Source organism: Meleagris gallopavo, chromosome 2 (genome assembly GCF_000146605.3).
Source record: "Meleagris gallopavo isolate NT-WF06-2002-E0010 breed Aviagen turkey brand Nicholas breeding stock chromosome 2, Turkey_5.1, whole genome shotgun sequence".
NCBI classification, from domain to species: Eukaryota; Metazoa; Chordata; class Aves; order Galliformes; family Phasianidae; genus Meleagris; species Meleagris gallopavo.
Genome location: NC_015012.2, coordinates 40,633,042 through 40,657,035, shown reverse-complemented (window position 1 = coordinate 40,657,035; position 23,994 = coordinate 40,633,042). Strand labels below are relative to the sequence as shown.

Genomic DNA, 23,994 nt, shown 5'->3' with positions numbered 1-23,994 from the left:
ATATTTTCTAGCAGTTACTTGCCTTTTTGTCCTTCCTGCTCTTAAATCTGTCAGTTACGCTAACTTGGTGGAAATTGTTGTAGATGTACAACCCAAATTCTCCAGTGAGGTTTGGCTAACTAACAAGCTATTCAAGTGGTTTTGTCTCCTGGGTATATCTTCATCCTCTGTTTTTCCAGGTTGCTAGAATATCCTTGAACCCATAATTTACCCTAATCTTCTCTAAGGCTTTGAAATAATAAAATACTTAAATAAAACTCTTTGGATAAATGCCCTTTAAAATATAACTTTATCTGTAAACTATCACGTTCTCAAGGGAATGGATTTTGTTCCTCAGACAATTAAGGGGATTTTCTGTCCACTGTGTCACTGTGGTTTATCCACATCAGGCATACCCATCTAAACTCCTGCATTAGCTCAGAACAGAAAAGATGAGGAAAGTCTGAAAGGAAAATAGAACAGAAACTAGACTGTTTCTCTCCATGATTTCTTTTTTTCCTGAGGCCTGGGTTCAGTTCCCTGATCTACCACATAATATTCTGTGGGTCATGAAGTCTTCCTACTCTCTTGAAAAATAATAATTTGCCCAACGGAGATGTTGCTGAGGATAAATTAACAATGGCAAAATTCCTAGCCATTACAGAGATGGAAGGAGTAGTCTTACAAACAGAGAAGGGCGGTACTCTGATCTTTACTTCACAAAATAGGAGAAGGGAGATTGCTTGACTCGCCATCACTAAATCCACTTGGAATGCCTGAGGCAGAGCAGTGAACTGGATCCAGTCCCTCTGACAGAGGCCCTATGCAGCCTATGTCCTTGAAAAGTGCTATTCATAGTCCTGACTAGGCCTAACCCCAGAGTCCTGGAGATGCCTTCAAAGCTGTCCCTTCTGACAGCCTGTCTTAGGCAAGAGAGGGAAGCTTGGAGGACCTCATCATGCCTCCCTGCAGCTCTTTAGGGCACCTGTCCAGGCCCTGGAGAGTACCATCGTTTCGAGATTGGGCAGATGCACTGTCTTCACTGTTGCTCATTTTGCACATAAAGAGAGATGACTTCAGTCATCTTCCCACTCTATTCAGCTAATTGTTAGTTCCTGTCAGCAAAATGGATCTGCAGAATGGTTTTTAATCGAGGATATAGGAACATCTCTTTCTGAAGATTTATAGCTAAATTTGAGGAAGGTGGATTTGAGATTTGTGCATAATTTGTGAGCAATTTCCTTCTGAAAATAATTATTGTTAAAAATGAAGAAATGCTTAAAAATATCAGGAAAAGGAAGCTTTCCTATTTGTATTACTGTGCCATTAAAAGATAAAAACTTCAACCATACTGTTGTTATTTTAAAGTGATACCATTGAGGTTGTCTCTCCATTCTCAAGCATAGTTGTCAGAAAGACGTCTATTTCCTCACATTAAGTGATTGGAAATGCAAACAGACCATAGTTCAAGTACAAAAATTATGGAGATTTATGACTCTTTTTATATGTTTTTTTAGTAATAAAATACAGGGAAGCTACATGTAGAAACAGTTTTGTGAATTTATTAGCTTGAGCTACTCTTTGCTGCTCAAATGCTACTAATTGTCATCCTTTTTATTCTTTTTATTCATTTGTTTGAAAAGTTTCCTCCTAGTGGCCTTCGTTTGTAATCTGAATTCCAGAATTTCCACGCCTAAGGTTTACGATGGTGAAATGGCACTGATAAAAGCAGTGAATGAAGACCACTGTGCTTCATTATTGGGGAATTATTATTTTCTGGTAGCTCTATAACTTGCATAATTTTGTCTTTATGGAGAAACAACAAAATGATAGAAAAATTCTTCTGAGGACTTGGTGGTTTCACTTCAGTCCTCATCCCAGCCTTTCAGAGGATAACATGGTATCTTTGTTTCTGTATTGCATGCAGCTACATTAGAAATGATTTGGCTTTTGGCAGTACATTCCAGGGTGAGTAGCTCCTCCTTCTCGCAGTACCAAGAGGACACCAAGCTCTGTTGGCTGTGTCTGTAGTTTAGAATCATAGAATTATGTAAGCTTGGGAAAGACCACTAAGATCACCTAGTCCAACCAAGCATGCTTCTCTGCCAGGACCAGTCCGCTGAGCATCCAGGAGATTTTAGTATTGCTCTGTGGCAGAACTATGCAGGGGGGAGTATTTGGTGAAATTCAGAATGTGGCCAACGTTAATTACTTCTATCAGCATATACTCAATCACTGTCTTTAAAGAAGATAAGGTTGAATTTCTGAGAAAGGAAAAACCTGTGTTGTAATGAGCAGAGCGGGAAGAATTTGAGTAGCAGAGGTCTTGCAGGGCTCTCCTGTGTGGAAGTACACTTAATGTGCCTATACCAGTACAAAAAAAATTAGTACTGTTAACCCATTAGTCCATGGGCTAAGCAAACTAATGCAGGAACACTTCTGAGGGACTACGCCTCATGGAAAACCCATGCCAGGGCAAGAAAACTCCTGGGAAACTGCAGATGTGGGTGATCCGTGTCATAGATTGGACAGTACTTAATGGAGCAATCAGAACTTTTTGTTGTTTGTCAAGAAATTGAATAACTTGAGTAGAGACACAGTGGGCAGTGCATGGCCCGTTTCAGATTTTGTCTTTTCTTCTGGTCCATTATGAGGCTCTTTGGAATAGCAGCTGAGACACTGTTGTGTCTATACTATCTACAGCATTTCCCTCTTCAGTTTTGGCTTATGTTTTTATAAGCAAGCTTGCACACGAATACAAATGTATCTATATAGTGTTTCTGAAATTTTTGTTTTGTTGAAGAGTCTTCACATTCTGAACGTGATCTGTTGCATTTCATATGGTTCTCATACCTTGCTCATGTTCTCCTCAGGCCTCCTAAACTGAGTCAATTTGACATATTATGGAAATATTTTTACATAAGAATTGGGTGAAAAAAATTTTATTTTGATCTTTAGAATAGACTCTTCAGCTTGTTATTATAGGCTAGTTCATCCACGGCAAATAAATTTGAAAATTATACATTGCTATCGCATTTTCTACTGGTGAAAAATATTTCTGCCATCACCATTTTTTGGTCTAGAGACTCCAAGACACTGTTTTCAGCTTCACAATGGTTAAAGGAGGATTCACAGATTCTCTAATTGTGATGGTGTTTTTATTCTATGTTACAGAAATATTGTAGTCATTACCATCTTATAACAGAAGTTGAACAAACTCATATACATTGAATACACTATTATTTGAATAGGCAAAAAAGACAAAGCTTTTCTTTCATTTTTGGATGATGTTTGCATGTATTCCCTGGGAGAGGGGATCATGGAGCAGTTTTCACATGAGAATAGTATTCCTACAGCATTAATTATTATTATTATTATTTTTTCTAGTTTTTGAGAGTGGATCAAGACAAAGACAGAGAATGCAGCCTGGACTGTGCAGGTTCTCCTCAGAAATCACTTTGTGCATCTGATGGAAGAACTTTCTTGTCCCGGTGTGAATTTCAACGAGCAAAATGCAAAGATCCTCAGCTGGAAATTGCCTATAGGGGCAACTGCAAAGGTGAGCAAATCTAAAATTTCCAATATTTTCCTTCGATCATATTGCAAAATAGACAAAATAGCTTTTGAAATTTAATGAATATTGAGAACTAAGAGCACTGTACTTTAAGAGTTGCCTGAAACAAAATAGATTCAAATTTGTCTTGTTGATTCTATAGTAATGTGCTACAAAAACTTAAATTAATCTTCATCCCTCAGCAAAAATATGATTCCCTCACATCCTTACACTATAATAAATCATTAGGGCAACCTCAGAGTAATTCTCAAGATTGTTACCTTCTGAAGTTGCTTTTCTATTGCAGTTAGCTATTTTGAATTAGAAAGAGTTGAATTCAGCAACATGTTTTCAAACTGTTATAATTTGCCCAGGAAAAAGTGAAATGGAGTCCAAATGGTTGCTGTTGTTTTGGTTTGCTTCAAAATATAATCCACCCAGTGAAAGTGAGAAGAAATTGCAGGTTTTTTCTGTGTAACAGAAAGTTGTGAACCTTCAGGTGTTGTAACTTGGAAAAATTAATTAAATGGTTTGTGGTGCTTAGAGCCCTTACAAGCTGTATCTATCTACATCTTCTTTTTTACTTCTATCTTCCCTTTGCAGAAACTTTGCAACACATGATCCTAGTGCTCCAGCTCCAACGCTTTCACTTTTCACAGGTTAACCTTTTCACTTTTAGAGTATGCTGGTGCTAGAGACCTCAGTTGTCATGCTAAGAGATACATAACATAGTTCCCTACTGAAGTGCACACAATGATCTTTTAAAATGTAAGAATAGCAGCAATCATCAAGATTTACTTTCCCTTTCTGTCCGTCCACAAAGGAGAGGTGGGAGGGAGAAGAAAACCCCAGGGACCACACAGATTCAGCTTGTAGGAGGCAATTTTCCACATGGTCTCTCTCCATTAGCTCCAGAAGCCTCTGAAGCATCAAGACTCTTTCAAAGAGACATTCAGTCTCATCTTCTGCCTAGATGAAACACTGTGCTCATTTTTCAGCCCTTTCATAATAAGCCATTGTATTAGCTGATGGATCTATTTACTCATGTGAACAAGGATAGCATAACGATGCTATCTGAGCCAAAGTTTTTGTTAGTCTTATGAACAACAGAGTGAATTATTGTGAGCTTTGTTTCTGTTCATTGTATATATATATAATATATATATGTATATATATATAGCACATTATACACTTCAGACAAAAATGTAATTTTTCAAAGTTGTTTTTCTTTATTTTTTTTTCTTTTTTTCTGTAGGGATGCCTTTAATTGCTCTACCCAAAGTGTATCCTCTAATGTTGGCATTTGGAGAAATACTAACTTCCTATGTATTTATTAATGTGTAGCATGTCAGTACAACTGTAGACTTGAAATTAGACACCTTAGACAGCTTAAATATTGCTAGTAACAAATGCATATCATGCCTTCATGAATCAGATTCTTCTAATCTTTTGATTAAGAATGCAAGCATCACTCTAATGTTGAAATATTTCTTCCTTTTTTGGGCAATAGATCTCATTTGTCAAAATCACACAATATAATAAATATACGGTACAATTATATCCCAAACCAGCAAGGACTAGTGCTATTTTCAATTAACGTTTTCTTCATATTTCTAATTCAGTCAAAGTAGTCCCAAATTTTCAAGTGGTCACTGTCTTTTTTTCCTACCCATTGCTGTGATCATTAGAAATATTTCAAGCTCTGAAAACAAGTTTTAGTGAAGGAAAAAATGATCTGCTGACCTAGTAGCTGCTTCAGTCTTAGTATTGATACTTTTGGTAGTCCAGTAAAACATTCTCCTGAGAGTAGAGGAAATCCTCAGATTAAGATTCCTTTTGGGCCAGTTGTTTTTGAGTAGTGAAATTAACCAGCAGGTGAGGTCTGACAAAGGAGTGAAGAGTTCTTTTATTAAACTAAGCAAAGATGATGGTTCAAATTCAGGGCAATTTTCAAGGTTTCAACATTTGTTTTCATTCTGTGTTGGAATGAAAACAAATTCTTTTGAAAGTGTTCATGTCTCCCTAAAACCAACAAAAATAGCACATTAAAATATTGGTTTTGAATCAGATTTTGAAGTTCTTAACATTAGTGAAAGAAGCATCTATGTTTGCATGTGGAAGTTGAGTCCTTTCCTTCCTTCCCTTCCTTCACTCCTTTCGTTTCCTACCTTTCCTTCCTTCTTTTCCTTCATTTTACAATAAATATATGTTTTTTTCCAGCCCACTTGCACACGGTGCTGGAATTTTTTGCTAAACTTGGAAAAGTTATAAGTTATAATGCTGTGAAATTCCCTGCCTGCTTTTGCAGTTTCAAAGGGTTCAAATGATCTGCATAAACTGTAGATGAATATCCACACTTTTGAATACTTTTCCAAACAAAATCTGAACTCTGAAGTTCTGGAAGTTTGACACTTGACAGAGAAGTTTAATGTGTAACAAGATTATGAATCTAATAAATAAATGTATGTTGACAGATGAGAAATATTGTTTTTGTTAGGGGGACTGTTAAAGCATCACCTGTGTCTAGGATCTACTACACAAACACACAAATTCTTAACAGTAAATCTGGTTCTGCGTATTCCAAGAAACAAAAGAGAAGTAATGTGAATAGTGTGCTTGCTTTTAAACAGGTCGGAAAGACACAGAGGCTATTTCTAAATTATTAAATCGAACAGTGCCAGGATGCTATTTGACTGTGTACTCTAGTAAGTTGGTAGAGTGATCCCTGCTATGCTTTGAGTGCAGACCAGTTAGTATTTTCCCTGAGACTTTATCTTTGTGAATTGGGAGGTACTGTGGGCTAAGGATGGTCCTCAGTAGGCAGGATGCACAAAGCCACCCTCTTGTAATAAAAGGTTCAAGGCCATTCTGGCTGAGAACTGAGCCTAACTGTTCTTATGTATCATGGTAGATCAATTTCTATGGGTAGCACAACCTTGGAAGGATTCATCTTTCTCATCATCCTTTTCATTCAGTATTATTTTGAGGCTGGTTTTCTGAGGATGAGCAAATCCCTATGAGCCTGAATAATGCCCTACTTGCAGTCTTCCAAGGGATGTGACTTTTCAGCTGGTATTCAGATATACACACTGTGCTTCATCTAGAGTTTGATGGTCCTTTTGAGTCTAGGCTTTGCTTAATTCTTGTTTTCTTTTTGAAAAAATGTATTACCCAGCTGAGGAAATAGGGACTGTAAGCATTTAGGCCTTCCTGAACTCATCTTAGTTCTGAGGATAGCACAAACTCATCTGAGCTACGTCTCTTACCAGCCTGAAACAAAGTTGTATTATATGGCTCTGTGAAACTTCACAGGAACTTGGATGAAAATTCTGTCTTGTGAAAACTCTCAGGTTTTACAGCATGCTGTCTTTGACAAGGTTTGTGGTTCAGACCATCAACTCCTCTAGTAGTTTATTGTGTCAGGTGTTCAGGGACTGTCACCTGCAAATCAAGGTCCTTGACCCACAAAGTGGTTAGCACAAACCTGGCTATAATCCAGCATATAGTCCTGGTAACTGCTGTGTGAACTCAAACCTACACACCTGTTTAGTATGTACTTTGTTGAATGAGGACTTTCTTGATCTGACAAATTTAAGGATGAATGTCATAAGCTATGATATATAGGACTACATATAACAGGTTTGTTTTGTTTGTTTGCTTTGTTTCATGGGGCACCTTGTATATTCCTTGTAAAATACTTTCTCTCCCTGTAAATGGTTGGAATTGCTCTGTAAAATTTAGCCTCGTCTCTGTAGAATGACACTGTAGAATATTCATATTTTCCATTAAGTAATGAAAATTTTACACTATAGGTATAGAAAAAAGAATGCTTAAAATAATTTCTGCAGATTCCAGTCTGTTTCCACTATGCTAAAATCAATAAGTAATTTTTCTATCATGTTTTTTTTTTTACCCTGCTTATTCACGCTACTGAAGTTTTCCCCATCAACTTCAAAAGCATGAACTCATATTTTTCCTGCAAGAATTTTCAGATAAATTAAGGTTTGTCAAACCTTTTCCTATGACAATAAGTAATGTGTATTACTTTTAAACCTGAAATAATGATGCTAGATGGAGCTGAGTGGCATTGAAGGTTTTTTTTTTTTTTAGAAATGCTTTTTAAAATATTTGCTTGATTGATTTGATTGATATGACAACAAGCGTTAGTCCTAGCTAGTTAATGAAATATTTGGGATCAGTGTCATTATTTTACAGCTATGGAGACCCTCTTCCTCCATTGGAAACCCTAGATAGAACATATTAAGCTTAACTCATTTGTGATATTCTAAAGAGCCTAGTTGTTGAAAGAAATGCGAGTCTTCTATGGACTATCATAGACAGAACAAAAGGTAGTATCTTCATTCTTGTGATTCACATAGAGAACTGGAATGCATCAAAATATGAGTGGAATTTCCCATAGAATCCTTATATTTGGAAGGGACATTTAAAGGTCGTCTAGTCCAACTCCCCTGCAATGAAGACATGCACAGCTGGATCAGGTTGCCCAGGGGCCTGATCCAGCCTGGCCATAAGGAAATATTTTGCTATTTGCTTTCCTTAGAATAGAGAAACACTCAGCATTTCTGTTTCATTAAAATTGAACTTTCAGCAATAGTGTGAAGTTTCAGTCATTTAAATTATTAGTATTGTGATTGAATGAATGAGGAGTATATATTTGAATGGCAGGAATCAATATGAATTTACGTAAATTTCTGTCTTCAGCTAAAACTAAGCAGGTATGATGGTTTCTGTTTTGAAGAGAAAGCAGAATGTAACTGAGCTGCAGCATTTTCTTGGCTTGTAAATAAATCTTTGTCCCATGATTCATGAATTCAAGCATCGTTTGGGGAAATGTTGCTGTTGCTTCATAGCTAAAGAACAGGGTTATGGATGCTGGACACGCTTCCTGAGTGCAGACCTGATCCTATATTCCCTCAGAGGATGCCCTCAAGCTCAGGTTTGCCCGAGAGCCAGGTGCGGGCCCAATGCATGCTTGCAGTGCAGGAGCGCATCCCTCAGGTCAGCAAATGGACAGGGACATTAGCTTGGGCAGCCCTCCTGCTGCCTGGAAGACAGGCTTGTGGGCTACATTTGGGAGGCAGACCATGTTCCTGAGATGCTTTGTTTGGGGAGAGGGAGAGGGAGAGAGCCGTAGTGAGTCAGTTTACTTCTTTTCCAAACTGCAGTGAGTTAAAGAGGGATTGAACCAAGGTATCAATTGATAAAGTAAACCTCAACACATACTGAAAACTTGCATAACTGTAGATTGAGAGAAAATCAGTTTTCACTTCTCCTCCTTGCTCCCTTTTCTCTTCTATTTTATGTTCCCACATTTTTTGAGGAGAAAGTGGGAAGAAAAGAGGGATGCAAAATTTTTAAAATTCTGGGGAAAAAATATACTAAAATAAGGCATAGAGAAGAGGTATCAGATTTTTTTTTTAATAAATATTTTCCCAGGAATATTATTATAGAGCAGATCTGTATCTCCAAATGCTTCTAGCTAGAACCTACCTCCTCCTTTTCCAGACATTTTCTCACTGTGAGCACTGCATTTAATCTGTAGAATGACTGCAAGTTTCCAGACTGCAGTGCTGCCAGACCTGACACGAATCCTGTTCAACTACAGCCTCCTTATATTTTGTTTCCGAGCCTTCAGTTATCCTGTGCATCAAGCTTCTGTAGTAAAGTGTTAATTTAAGACAAAATATTCAGCAGTTTGATGAAGAAGTTATAATTTTATGTGGTTCCTGAAAACAGAAGGCTTCTGATTTTTGCTTTCTAGTAGATATTTAATGGAAGTGGATAAAGTGCTAAGTATGTGTGGAATATTTTATGTGGAAAATCCTTTGGGTTTTTTTTGTGTGTCTACTGGCATATGGAAAACAACACAAACAACACTGAAATATTATCCAAAATTTACTGGAGATGGAATTTATCTCTTTGAAAAACAGTCTATTTTTCTTGATCATATTTCTCAACGAGGAATGTGCCAAATCCAGACTGCACAGGAACAAATCATAAAAGAGCATTCTTAGGCACAAAAAGAGTATCTTTTTAGAATTAAAATGTTTTTTTTCATTTCTGGTCATGTAATTTTTATTTGATTTTCAAGTTTAATACAGTGTGAAAATCTTAGGTGAAGTAGGAACTAGTGCCAAAGCAATAATACTGCACTGAAGACTTGCAACTATTTGTAGTTTCAAGCTTTCTCAGACTTTCAGAGCAAGAATTTTAAATTGGCCCATATTAGGCTTATCCAAACTATTTATCAAATCAGTGTTCAGAAAGCCTAGTCTGGCCTTTGGTATGTAGAATATCAGAAAGCTGTAGCTTTAGTTTTTATTGCAAAATATTTGATTCAGTTCTAGTCAGACTATATCTCTCCAAATGTGACGGTTAGCAAATCGGGAGAAATATTATTGTGCCAGGAAGGATTCCAGCACAGCATTCCTTATTTTATCTTAAAGCTTAGCTATCTAAGCTCTTAGCTATCATTGCTGGGTGGTTGCAAAACATGAAAAAAAGAAGACAAGAGAAGGAACTCCACGTTGCCTGCCACTGTTGGATGCTGGTAGGGGATAGTTTAGACGAAGACTTCTTTGCTGTTTTGTTTGAATCCTGAATGCAGCAATAAAAATAAATAGTGAAAGAATCAGCCAGCCCTTGTCACAAAGCAAGTCTTTTTTTTAATATCTGTGTCAGGCTAGATGTCTGTGCAGACATCCTTTCTGACCCAAAAAGCTAGTAATCTCTGCATCTTTGAAACTGAAACGTTGAGCACACATAGTTTGTTAGGTGTTTCATACTACTAAATCTACTGCTATGTTTGCACTTTGTTGATACAGACATGATGAGTTATTGCATTGAATATGCATTGCCTTAGGCCAAGTCTCCTAGAAAACTTTCATGTTGTGAGTAGTTTGTGCCATGGAAACGGAACTGTGCTCTGGATGAAACTTTTAGATGCCAAATGACCTACAAATGAAGGCCATTAGACTTTAATTCAATAGTTACCAGTTAGCAAAAAGGTATAGAATTAGAAAAGCACAGTGGTAGGAATAAACCTGGTTCATTGTTAGGACAATTCAGTAAAGAGTTCAGCTGGATAGCTTCATGCACTGTGTATTTCTAAATCTAAGGGCAAGTAATTGTGTATAGGTATTCTAGCACACTGGGAGTGCTACAAAGGGAAGCAAGGGAAACCTGTAGTGAAACAGCAAGAGATATTTGGATTACCTCTGTCTATGCTAGATCTGCTTTTTCAAATCTATGTGGATTTAGAAGCACTTTCTCTGTCCCATAGGAGCTAAGTATATGTGGAAAGCACTCAGGAGAACATTTTCTTTGTGTTATTAATCACTTTATAAGTAAATAAATTGTATTGTATTGAGTTGTAAATATTTCTGAAATGTTCGGTGACATACTCTATCTATAATAAAATACCCAAATAAACTGTGAAGTGCATTTTTATGCATAAATACATAAGCCCATATCTCACACAGTGTCTTTTGAAAGCAAGTGAAATCTGCTTCACTGTAGGGATTGGGGAAGATGATTTTAATTTTTTACTGAACTATATAGCAAAACAGGGCAGATGAGCTAAATGAAAATCTTTTCAAGGACACTGATCTTTGCCTTTGACAAGCTACTTATTTTTCTATGAGAGAATCTGGCATCTCCCTGTGGAGCCTCAGATCTGCTGTTGAACTAAAAGTCACTTTGTAGATGATGTTTATGCCCTTGATGAGTTTTGTGTCATTATTTTAAAGACTTTAAACTTTAACTTTCCATTAATAAACTTCTCTCTCTGATATATTATTCAGATTACTAAGATTTTAAGTTGGTGGATTTTTTTTAAGCTTAGTGTTTTAGGTTATGCAGTGTTGAAAATAAGACATAAAACTAAAGTTCCACGTTATGCTGTTAGTAAGTCTAATTGTGTTTTCAGAATTTCCTTAGTTCTACAACACCCTTAGTGCTATACCAGGAATTCTTCTGCTCCTACCCCCTCATGTGTGAAAGAATCTGTTTCTGGATGCCACAGCTGCCTACTGGTGCCACTTCCTATCTGAAAGCTTTTGCTGTTGCATACTGACGCTTAGCACAGAATTAAGATGGCTTTAAATTTCACCTCTGCCTTCCAGACATTAGACTCCTGGATAATTCAGAAAGACCTGTCCAAACAGCTACAACACTGCAATTTCCACAGTTTTGTGTATTCTGTCCACTCCCATGCACTCTTGTCTTCAGTTAATTACCTGAGGCTCTATGTGTCTTTGAGTAACCTCTGGTTGCCTTTCCAGTCTTGGTGCTAAGTCATAGTGGTACCATCAACACTTCAGCCAATGTTCTGTGCTGAAAAAATCAAGCCCTGAGTTAGCCCAGTTTGACATCTAATACTGTCCAAATTAGGTAATTTAAGGTAAACTCATGCATCTTCATGCTCAGTTTCTATGCCAGGAGTATTTTTTTTTCAGCAAAGTTCTGGGATGTAAAAACCCATTTACCTGGAGATGAGAGAATACATTCTCTCTGAGTCATCCATTAACATAATTCAAAATTACAGTTGGGCATTTATATCTACAAGATTAGTTTTTCCCATTGTCTGAATGTAAAGGCAAATAATGTCTTATTTCGGCCATTTTTTTTTCAGACATCTTGGTCTTTATTTCAAAAGAGATCTGACCTAAATTATTCCTGTTCTAGACAAAGAGGAAAGTTGAATCTGTATATGGGAGACTGTACTGTGGTCCTCATAGATGTCACTGTTCCTACAAACCTTCTAACAAGCCACTTCTGCCTAGACACATCCTACTAATTTGAGATGCTTATGAGTCATATTCATTATACTTGGGCCAGGTGCACAAAGGGGCCCTTCAGTAAGAACTGGCTTGTTGCACTCAAAGGATTTTACATGGTGAGTCCCAGAATTGTTTTTGCATGAGCATGAGCATGAGCAGTGGCCATGTGAAATTTAATTTCCCTATAGATTAGGTTATCGTACCTCACTGACTTTGACCTGTAAGGAGCTACATCTATCTCGTCTGATATTTTGATGTGAGCTCATGTTTCACCCTTACTTTCAGCCACAGCAGAAATATATATTTTCTTGTCCTTTTTCAACTGTTACAAAAGTCTAGCCCTTAAGTGTCTTGAATTCTTTCTTTCCTTTAGAAAATCTGGTTGAAACCAGGCAGTAGGTTCAGAAGATGCTACAACCAGGGCAGAAAATGAGATGATCAGATATAATCTTATAAAGTTATCCTAAATAATAATATAACAAGTTGTTTTGGCTTCAGTAATGTTTTATGTGGGAGGAAGTTAGCACCTTTTGAATAAATAACCTAACATCTATTAATATTCTGAGGAAGAGTATTTTATATGTATTCTTTTTAACTTGTCATTCCTGTTATGTTCTTTCAAAAAGTTTGGATTGCATCTCTGTATCTCAAAGTTATTCCCCTATGGTACTACACTGCTGAAATAAAAAAGCAGATTTGGGAATCTTGTTTTGGCTACACACAGTTTCAGATGCTCAGCTTGATAAAAGAGCTTCCTCATGGGTATTCTGAAGCATAGTAATGCCCAACAGCTTTAAAATGTTTCCATGGTTATATAACACAAAACAAGGGTTCAGACTTGAATTTTATATTTCACTAAATTTGGTCATTGTTGATTTTAAAGCATATTAGATCATCCACAAATAGGAGGCTTTTAGAACATCAAGCTGTTTAGGAACAAGTGGTGGATAGTTTTGGAGAATTTCTCTTTTGCCTTGGCATGTTTTTAGGATAATTCATATATTTGAGATAATTTACAACCTTGATGGTACTATTGCAGAAATCTTATGTGATGGAATTTATATCACTTTCCCTTTTAGACATTTAAACCACATGTCATTCTAGAAAAACGAGGACAGAGGTCCAACAAAGAATTGATTTATTTTCAGTTAAAACACTAGCTACATTAAAACCACATGTTATTAAGTACTGTATAACCAAACCATGCTCAGAATAAGGCTTATGATACCAAAGCTTTCCTAAAGTATTTCATTCCTTTTTTTTTTTTTTTAACCCCATACTTTGGCAGTGCATACTTTAGCAGACTACCTGAGCTGCACAGCACATTGACTATAATTTTCCCTTGAGAAAACAAGTTGTTAAAGTAACAGAGAACAAATTAATTCAGTTCCTTATTATTTCTCTCAAATTTCCAGATGGTTGAACTTTTCTGTCCATTTTAAATGATAATACATCCCTGTGAATCTCTGTCATGAAACAACATAATACAATTAATATTGTTTAATACTGAAATTTAATTTCAGTTTGTTCTTTGGGCACATTACCAATATGAACTGTCTGACTCTCATAACGCTCCTGAGAGAGATAAATAAAATCTCATTTTACAAAAGAATAAACTAATGCACAGAAGTAAGGCACACAAGTCCAAGACCAGAAGGGAAATCAAAATGAAGATTAGAATTAGGGGGCCCCAATTTTTTGTACACAGGGTGCAGATTCTGAGAATTCATTTATATTGTCATTATGCTACGCTTTCCACACCAGATTGCTTAGACCCGAAGGGAATTTTTTGGTTAAAGTTACCTGACGCTTGGTGGAGGTGACCAGTGAAGAATTCATCCTGTACAGTGGAATTTTGCAGTTGCACTAGGCTTCCGTGTTGGCTTTTTGCACACATGACTTGGTGGTGTTAGCACAGGGAGGGTGCCTGGAGGAAGGGGAACTTAGCTGTCATACCTGTGCTTGACTAAGTAACTCCTGTGGACGAGTAGATGACAAAACCATGTTAACATATTTGGGTATCCAATGTGGTAAGGCAAATGCCTCATTGTCCATATTCTGTTCAATGTGCAACTTGCATGAGCTAGAAAATCTGTTCTTGCATTTTCTAAGAACTGTACAAACATTCACTAATTAACACAATGCTCCTTTCAAGTAGATAATTGATGGATAGTGCATCCCCTTAAAGGATCTGGTCAGTTACTGTTGAATAATCTTTAAAGAAAGTGGAGATCAGAATCAGCAAATTTCTGTTTGTACGCCTAAGATCTTTCTAATTCAGACTTTACAGTCACATCTTGAAATCATTAATAGTTCCTTAGGCTTGCCTGGTATTCTCATTTGTCTTGAAATTGCCTAGCTTAAGCAGATCCTGAAGTATTGATTCTCCATCAACAACATGCTAAAATTTGCAGTGGTTTTAGAAAAAAAAAAAAGATACAAAAGTTTATGTTATGTGTCTTTTCACAGCTTTTGAATGCCTAATTGAAATATCATATCTTTATTAGAGAATAGAAATATTTCAGAAAATAGAAGCTACTCAGTTAAAGCTTACTAATTTGCTGCCTTGTGCTTGGATGGAGACCAGTACTAAGGAGATGGTGCAATGAACCACAACAGTGGCCAAAAAAACTCTGCTTGACTAGTGCCAAGTCTAAATCGTAAGTTGTTACACTAAATTTTAGCATTATGTGATTTAATTCCAGAATTATTATTGTACCATCTGCCTGCCCATGTGTTGTATAGTGTAGCTATATGTAAACTGAAGAAAAAATATATGTATATCTGTGCCTAGTAGGCACAACTCTAGTCGTAACTCAGTTCACTAAGTGGTTGAAGTAAACAGTGTATAAACTCACCTTTGGCCTTCTGCCCTTTTGGCAGCTGTGGGAATGGCAAAGTTGTCACTTAAAGCATCTCTTCATCTCATATCTGTGTTCTGTCCTTCTACTTTGTGCTTCACTTTGTGGCCTCTTGTCTTTGAGATAGCAAAATATTAGTTTTGCATATTCTAGGCAGCATGAGCATATTTAAGCAAACCAAAGGGACTCGCAAGCTAGACAAACAGTCAAATGTTGGAGGAAGCTGATGATTATATTAGTAATTGACATATGCTTCTCAGTAAAAAAAAAAAAATAATGTAATGAAAGCAAATTAGGACAATATGGCCCAAAATTGATTGTTTTCTATTAGTTCTATTTCAAAAGTATAATGCAAAATATCTTATATTTTCCCTGATTATAATTCTGATTCTCTTTATGTGGTCTTGGAGCCTTCTTTCCTGCCCCCCTCTACTTAAGGTTATTTTCTATGTTTCGTTTACATTTCATCATCCGATTAACATGTCTTCTCCCTTTGTCTAGATGTTTCCAGATGTGTGGCTGAGAGGAAGTACACCCAAGAACAAGCTCGAAAAGAATTTCAACAAGTGTTTATTCCAGAATGCAATGATGATGGCACATATAGTCAGGTTAAATTTTTTTTTTATTATCTTGCATGTCTGAAATATGATCGTGTGTATTTGCAAAGGGTGAAGAAGAAAGAAACGTAAAGAAATGAAATGTAATTTCAAAATGAAATCCAATTTGCCCTAACGGTGATGTTAAAAAACAGAAGGAAAATTCACGTTTTGTGCCAGCTGTGTCTTGTTGGTTTTTTTTCAGCATTGGCCAGCGAAAAAGCCAAACATTACTGTTATTCAGATGATACACTCCCTATTCTTCAAGGCTGAGACAGCTGTGTCATTCTTGTAGTCTTGTGAATACTTGTCAGATAGTGAAATATTTCAGACAATAGAGTGTCTGATCTATTCCTGATCTGAACCAGAAGTTGTGTGATTAGAGTCCATATCAGTGCTACTAGCATGAATTGTACAGGATTATTTTTTCCTTAGGTGAACTTTAGCACAAGCAAATGGCTGTGCACAAGATGGCTTATTTACTTAGCTTAGATCGTAGAATTCAGAAGAGTCACATCTAGATGTTTACTCTGTGATATTCCAATCATGGTTGCCTTCTGCTGCCTTTGTGATGCATTTCAATTGTGCAGTTGTGCAGAAGGCAATCCTTTTTGTTTTAAGCATGGTGAGGAAGTGATACTGGCCCTCAGGACATATAATGCAATTGATTTCTAAGAGGAATTCCAAGAGTTTCCTTCCTGACAGCTTGGGATATGAATAGTGCTGGCAAAAGCACTCTGTCCTGCACTTTCAGTGGTGAACAATATGTTCTCTATGTGGAAAAAAATCAAGATTGCTTGCATCAGGAACAGTTTATGTGTCTCTTGAGGAACTTTGTTGTGATGTTTTCATAACACCTGCACTCTCCTGAAATAGGGCATAAACAACCACATATTTCAGTAGTTTCCTCTTCAACTGGATTCTGAGGGACCTACCGCACTTCTGTTGAAGTAAGCTCTTTATGCTAAAGAATCAAATGTATGATGGTCATTGCGGTGCATTATGGTTTACCATTCTACATTTTACCGATGTACATAGTTAGCTGCACACACTACTCGTATTGTGAATGCTTCACGATAGTAGATGCATGTCTGACAGACTGCATGTGATTCATGTCACTGCTGACAGGTTCAGTGCCACAGTTACACTGGATACTGCTGGTGTGTCACTCCCAATGGTCGTCCGATCAGCGGTACTGCTGTGGCCCACAAAACTCCTCGTTGCCCAGGTAAGGTTTGTTCAGCCGGCTGAGTCTTACAAACTGTCTTACACGTAATAGAGTTTAGTTGTGCCATCTGATTAGACTGAATAAGAACATTTTTCATCGGAGGAGTCGTTCAGCACAGGAACAGATGCTTGTAGAAGGTCAGGAATCTTCATCCTTCAGCTTTTGCAAAAGTTGACTGCACAAAGGTTGGTCTATATTTTAAACTAGCTTTGCTTGATTTCTTCTGAGATCACTATCAACTTAAATCTTTCTATGATTCTGTGATGCACCTACTTTGTTTATTTTATAATATAGCTACTGAGGGATTTTTTGCAGTGGTCATTAGTATGATGTTTGCGTTTAACTATATGAAACCATGCAACTGGCTTGTGGAAGTAGATCTTCGTTTACTTTGTAACTCTCATGCTTGTAAACTCATTGCAAAAAGAAAAATAAAGCCTGGAGGGCTTTGGTTTTTTTTCTTCTTTGTATTTTAAGTGTTTTGAAGAAAAAAAATGCAAACTCAATGAAAAATATTGATTGTGAATGTCTTGATGTGTTATAGCCTGGAGAAAGAACACCCACAGCAAATCTTATGAATGGCCAAATCCAGAGGAGAAATAAAATTTAAAAAAAGTGCTAAGAACATTATGAAATCATTGTCTGTAGAAGTTAACTGGCAAATCATACTCATTGCCATGTGTATTGACCTGTGTCTTTCATCAGGACAATTAACAAGTTCACTGTTTTGTAGGAATTTGCTTTTTGACTTTATTTCATTGACACTGATAATAAATATGAAAAATCCCAGTGCGGGAACAGTTGCCAGAATTGCTATTCACCCTGCTTAAAGCTGATGTAATTGAATCCTTTTAACAAAAATGGCTCTAAAAATACTTGAACTGTACATATTTTGATTGTGCTTGTGCTGCAACACCATTTTCTGTCAGAATGGAAGAAATAACTTAAAATTCCAAAAAGGTTACCTTGTAATAGAAATGAATCTGTAAATAAGTGGATTTAAGCCTTTTCCAACCTTAATAATTCTAAAATAAAGGATATTTAGTTTAGACAATAGGAATAAATTCTTATTCAGAGTGGTGAGGCACTGGCACAGGCTTCCTAGAGAAGCTGTGTATGCCCCATCCCTGGAGGCAATCAAAGCTAGGTTGGATAGGACCCCGAGAAGTCTCATTTGATGGGTGGCAACCCTGCCCTTGGCAGAAGGTTGAAACTAGATCTCTAAGGACCCTTCCAACCCAAGCCATTCTATGATGATTACTTTTGACTGAAAATTTTGGTGTGTTAGTTACTGTACATTTTTTATTAATAATATTATTATCAAGTAGAAGCTGTAGGATAGGTTCAATTTAGTTAATAGATTGATGTGAGAACTATTCTATTTGGAGAGGAAACCAAAGCCCAGTTCCTTTCAAAGGCACTCGTGCCTAGCAGATAAACTACCAGACTGCTTCAGCTCATTTTGAGAGGAGTGGGAAGGGAAATCAGTTTTGCAGAAGTGCTGAGGAGATGGTCATAGTAGCATTCGATTTTAATTTAGTAGCTCCAAAGTAAGTAGACTGCTCCATTGTCCAGGTGAGTATGTAGAGTCTGTTTCTGCTCCCCGGAAGTTGGAAGTTCTTGGGTAATTTTGCAGTTATTATTGGATCCTTTGGGACTCTTTCTGCAGATTTTCTACCTTGCTTGTATCACTGCTCTTAAATTTCACTGCTGACCACTTCTTCTTTGTCTCTCAGGAAAGAAGTCCAGCTACTGCAGAACTCGGATATAGATTTGATGTACTAGGAAATTTTGGTGTAGTGGTGGATAAGAGTTCAGTCTTGAATTGTCTGGAGAAACTGTCTCATTCAGTAGAGAAGGCAGCAACAGATTTTCCAAAAAGTTACGTGGGTAATAAGGCAAAACTTTGCTTTTATATTGTGGGATGGAATCCTGAAGCACAATTGTACCCTGCTCTCATTTCCCAGTATGTTCAAAATTGCCATCTGTTTAGAATAAGATTTATTCCCTCTTTCCCCCCCCTCCCCCCCCGCTCATCCTCCCCACAGAAATTGAAACTTTCCAGGTCACCTCTGATTCCTTTTTGTACTTTCTCCTTAAGTTCCACCATGCACAGGAATTATGGACAATATGTTAGTGGGTATGCTGTTGTTGGGGAGATATACTCCTGTCTTAACTATTGTTCCAGGAATGCCATTACTTCCAATACTATTAATACAGTTTCTCTCTTAGAATAGAAAACTATCACATGCATATTTTTTTTTATGTATCTACAATAGTTGTGTGAGTAATTTTGTATTCCTTCTGCTGTTCTGGTTGCTCTTATCGAAACTGTGTGGTTTTTTTTAGTTAGAGACAAGAAAGTTGCAGGTTATGAGGTGCATTTAAAAGGCAGAACTGATCGATGTAAAACCTTCAGTTTATCTATTAGATCTTTACCTGAAAGAAGCTCCTGTTCTGTCCTTCCCATTTCTTCCCACTCCAGCACTTGTTACTGCCAAAACGCACCTGATAAATCTCAGAACGCCATTCCACCCCATGGAAATAATCTCCATTACTGCAGGAGCAGTGGTGAGAAGGAGAGTAAATCAAACACATTCCCATGACAGCATTGAAAAGAAAGCTCCTTAAAAATGATGAATGTTCCCAAAGTCCTTTCACTAAAGAACACCAGACATAAGAAAGACATTTTTAAAACTCCTCATTTCTTATCAGTACTAAAGGGAGCTGCAGAAATTCCATAGGAAGAGTCCTGGGAAATGGGACAGAAATAGAGAAGCCGGTGTTAAATTATTATTGGAAAATACTGTGTTTTACTCTAGGGGTTTTTTTATGCCATATTAACTCTTTTGGGCTTCTGGTAGTGGGATTGCAGAGATACGACAGCAAATTTTATTGTTTTGTAATGTAGTTTTGCTACCTCATATTTAAAATGCTATTATCATCTTTTAAGTCCAAAATCAAGTATCTTTAAATGTTTAAAACTTTTCCTGTCTGTATAATATTATCGTCAGATAATATACTGGAAATGGATGCAATTGGTAAGGTAACAAACTCTTTGGTTTATATTGTATTGTTCTTTTTATGTTGGGAAAATTATCCATTCTTGATTTATCTAGTTCTTCTGTCCCTATATGTAGTACTTTCCCTATACACAATTCCCTGTCAACAATCAGATACACATATATCCAAATATTAAGCAGGATGGGAAATTTACTTTCCTGTTTCTTGATATTCCATATCAAATATTCCATATCAAATATTCTTTAGCTAGAGATGAGGCTTTCACTTTCTCTTTTTCTCTTTTGAAGTCCACCCACATCTGAGTAGAACTGTAGAAAATGTATGTTCTAAAATCACAAATCACGAAACAGTAATTATATTCCCTGGAAAGTTTATTGTGCCTCAGAAATCATATGACTGAAAATGGGCTGCATTGTGGGTTTCACCATAAAGTAAGGAATGATTCTGTGATTTCATGTTTAATGGCTTCAAGCTGTGCCAGGGGAAATTCAGGCTGGATGTTAGGAAATACTACTTCTCTGAAAGAGTGGTCAGGCAGTGGAATGGGCTGCCCAGGGAGGTGGTAGAGCCACCAATCCTGGAGGTGTTCAAGGAATGTTTGGATGTTGTGTTGAGGGTCATGGTTTAGTGAGAACTATTGGTGACAGGTGAATAGTTGGACTGGGTGATCTTGTGGGTCTTTTCCAACTTTGGTGATTCTATGATTCTGTGATTCATTATTTTTTTTCTTAATTCATCACAATCATGAGCAAACGGAGGAGAAAAGATAAAATGGTACTAAATTCTTCTTTATAAAATAATGCTGGCTGAATCTAATAGGTCTTCTTGACCCCTCACCTTCCATAAATATACTTATATGGTGATTTGGTTGTTTACAGTGCACTGAAAATTAGGAAGCAGATTGTATTGTATTTTACATAAATTACATGTTGCTATTTCTATTTCATGCCCGGCTGAAAATGTGAACATTTGTTGTGAGTATTGAAGACATAATTTCCTAGAAATTTGGAAATCCATCTTGCTATCACCATTTTAAACTAGCAATACACAAATATATTCAGAAAATGTTAGAAAAAATGGATATGAGCTCAATTATCTCTCCACTTCCAACTTAGAAAAAATACACTTTCCGATACATAGTTTAAAATCCAGGATGAAATAGTGCAAAGGGTACTGATTGCTCCTTTAATGATGTTCTGAGAGTATTTTTTTTCATTTCTTAAGACTACAAAAGTTAATGTTTGCCCACTGAACTTAATTTTCCTAGCATTCATCTAATTTCATAGTGAGATTAGTTTCACTATGGCAAAGTTAACCTTTGTGAATGATACTATCTTCCACCATCTATCCATCAATTTTCCTTCAAAATTTAGGACTAATAATAGCAAAATGAAGAAGAATATCAAATCTGGTGCTGAGTGTACATAGAAACAGATAATATTGTTCTCAAACTGAGGCTTTACTTATAACTCTGTCATGCAAAGGAACCATCAATGGTGCTTCATCACACATACACCTAGGCTGAATACTGTTTGTACTCACAGACTGGTGTATATCACTGTGGTGTCGATGAGAATGAAACAAAATCTCGGTATTTGCAAGAAAATTTTTATATGTACTCCTGTACCTCAAAATTAAATTGAGAAACTATAGAGTTAATTGCAACTTGATGAGATTCGAGGAAAGACTGGATCAGTGGTCTTTAGTGCAATTAGAAACACCTGTAATTTTGTGCACAGTACTTTCGAAAACTGAATTATCTGCGTTCAAGCTTGGCCTCTCAGCAAAGTCAGGCCAAGTGCCTAAAAGCTCTTCATTTAGCGTAAAGGCAAACATCTGCCTCCTCTTCAGGATGAACAATGGGGGTTAGTATTGCAGTCTATATCCCAAACACTTTTGGATATACTGTCTTTGAAGATACTGGCTTTTATTTTTCTTGTCTGAATTAATACTGATGCACTGCAAAGTATATTGAATTTCTAATAATTCAAACACAATGCAATAAAAACATACCATCATGCAAAAATGAAACAAGTCCAAATTAGATTATTTTTGATATGGATATACAAGTGTGTTAGAAGCTGAATCCTCCAGAAGGTAATGCCAACTTGGCTGCATTGTTCTGTGTTCTTTTGTGGATCCAATTGACTTGCCAGGTCTGTGATGTTAGTTGTCTTTCCTCTGGCAGACTCCTGTGTCTACACTTCATGCTGAAGTAATCTTCCATTCTGTGTGGTAAACAAGGCCTTTGATTTAATAAGCTTTCTCATTTAAATTGCTCTGTTATAAAATCTTTATTGTGCTGATAGGTTATTCTTTTTATAATCTGCAGTGCATTTTGGTCAATTAAGGCAACCCAATTATTTCATGCACTTTGAGTATCTGTCAAGAATTGTTTGCTTTATTCCTGGTATGTAAGGTTTGTAAGGAGAAATGTATGTAAGGAGAATTGATGTGGTAAAAACTGATGGATTATATGTCTTTTAACTTTTGATCACTGTGTTTCACCCTTCTGAGAGGGAAAAAAAGTCCCTCAAGTTCCATTTTAAACTTTATTGTGTCAGAGATAGATATAAAGACAAGTGACTAGCATGAGGATCAAACAAGCTGTTGCAGTAGTGAGACATATAACTGAGACAAAAGGTATTGTTTCTTTTTGAACCCTGAAGCCAACTAGCTCTTGTAAAAGCTACTAAGGAAACCAATGGATTCTCCATTTCTTGACGACTTCCAATGAAGACTGGTGGGCTGGCATTTAGGCTGGTAGAATAAGCAGTTAAAACACACCTCCTGCAGATTTCATTACTCCTTTCCCACCAGCACTGCCTCCCTTCCCAGGTTCCCAGTTTTGAGGATACCTCTCTCCTGCAGAGAACCCGGGCTCAGGCTCTTAATGCCTTGTCCTGCCTCTCCAGCACACACAGTGCAAAGCTAAAATACTTGGTTTGCAAAGAAAGAATTTAATGTTGTTATTGCTTTAAAAAAAAAAAGACTAATTGTTGAAGCTGTGTTTCTTAGAAAAAAAATTAAATATGAAAATATTTTTTTCTGGTTAATTTCTTTCTAATTGCAGGCTCAGTGAGTGAGAAACTGCCACAAAGAGAAGGTGCAGGAAAAGCAGGTAAATATTTTAAATGACCTTTAATAGGGATTAAAAGAACTGTGGGTTATACCCCCTTGATTTTTCATAGTTCTAAATATCAATGAATATTCATCTCCTATTATATTTGCATATATAATATGCATATGTGTATATGTGACATTTTTATAGTCTTAGCCCTATGGAATTTGCTATTTTATGCTGTTTGGAAAATAACTGTCCTTCCCATAGCCATAATCTGAGCTGTTTTCTCATGCTGTTCTCTTGTCCTGTAGGACAGATTATTCTGTCTGCTTGATAAAGCCAGCATTCTGCAGTCCCAAGATCTTGGGAATAGAGTTCTTGCTTTATCTCCATATCAACCAGTCATCTTGGACACAGCCCTTTGTTCTACACTTTAATTAAAGTGATTGCTTAAATTAAATTCATGGCCAGATGATTGTTATTCTTAGAGATAGATCACAGTGTGTATCTTGTTGGCAGAACAAAATCTGACAACTCCAACATGGTAGATTTAAATGAAGGGGAGATATCTTTTAACAAAATTAAAGCTCTCACTCTCCAAACACTTTAAATAATTTTAGACTTGGCTCAAAATAACATTCTAAATTTTGATGTCAGTTAGGATGGGATAAATTAATTTTAAAGAAGTTTCTTCTACTTAGTGTAAATGCTAATGACTATCCAGTTTGGTCCACCATAAATATAACTGAAGTAAGTTTTACAGGAGTTTTTACAGCATTGTAATATATCCAGATTTAAGTAATCCACTGTACTGTTTAGAAACTCAGTGCCTTTTTTAAGACTAGTAGTGATGAGGTACTTGTATAAGCACTGGAAAATTGATCCTTT

General features: G+C 36.6%; 1 protein-coding gene across 1 annotated transcript in view; it reads left to right on the top strand.

The window, feature by feature from the left end:
• The window catches only part of SMOC2 (SPARC related modular calcium binding 2), a 157,708-nt gene that overhangs the window by 65,566 nt on the left and 68,148 nt on the right, over positions 1 to 23,994 (top strand). The window contains exons 3-6 of the mRNA XM_031552201.1: positions 3,367 to 3,538; positions 15,696 to 15,802; positions 16,919 to 17,018; positions 23,116 to 23,163. Of these exons, the coding sequence (XP_031408061.1) occupies positions 3,367 to 3,538; positions 15,696 to 15,802; positions 16,919 to 17,018; positions 23,116 to 23,163 (427 nt within the window). The remainder of the gene's footprint in view (positions 1 to 3,366; positions 3,539 to 15,695; positions 15,803 to 16,918; positions 17,019 to 23,115; positions 23,164 to 23,994) is intronic.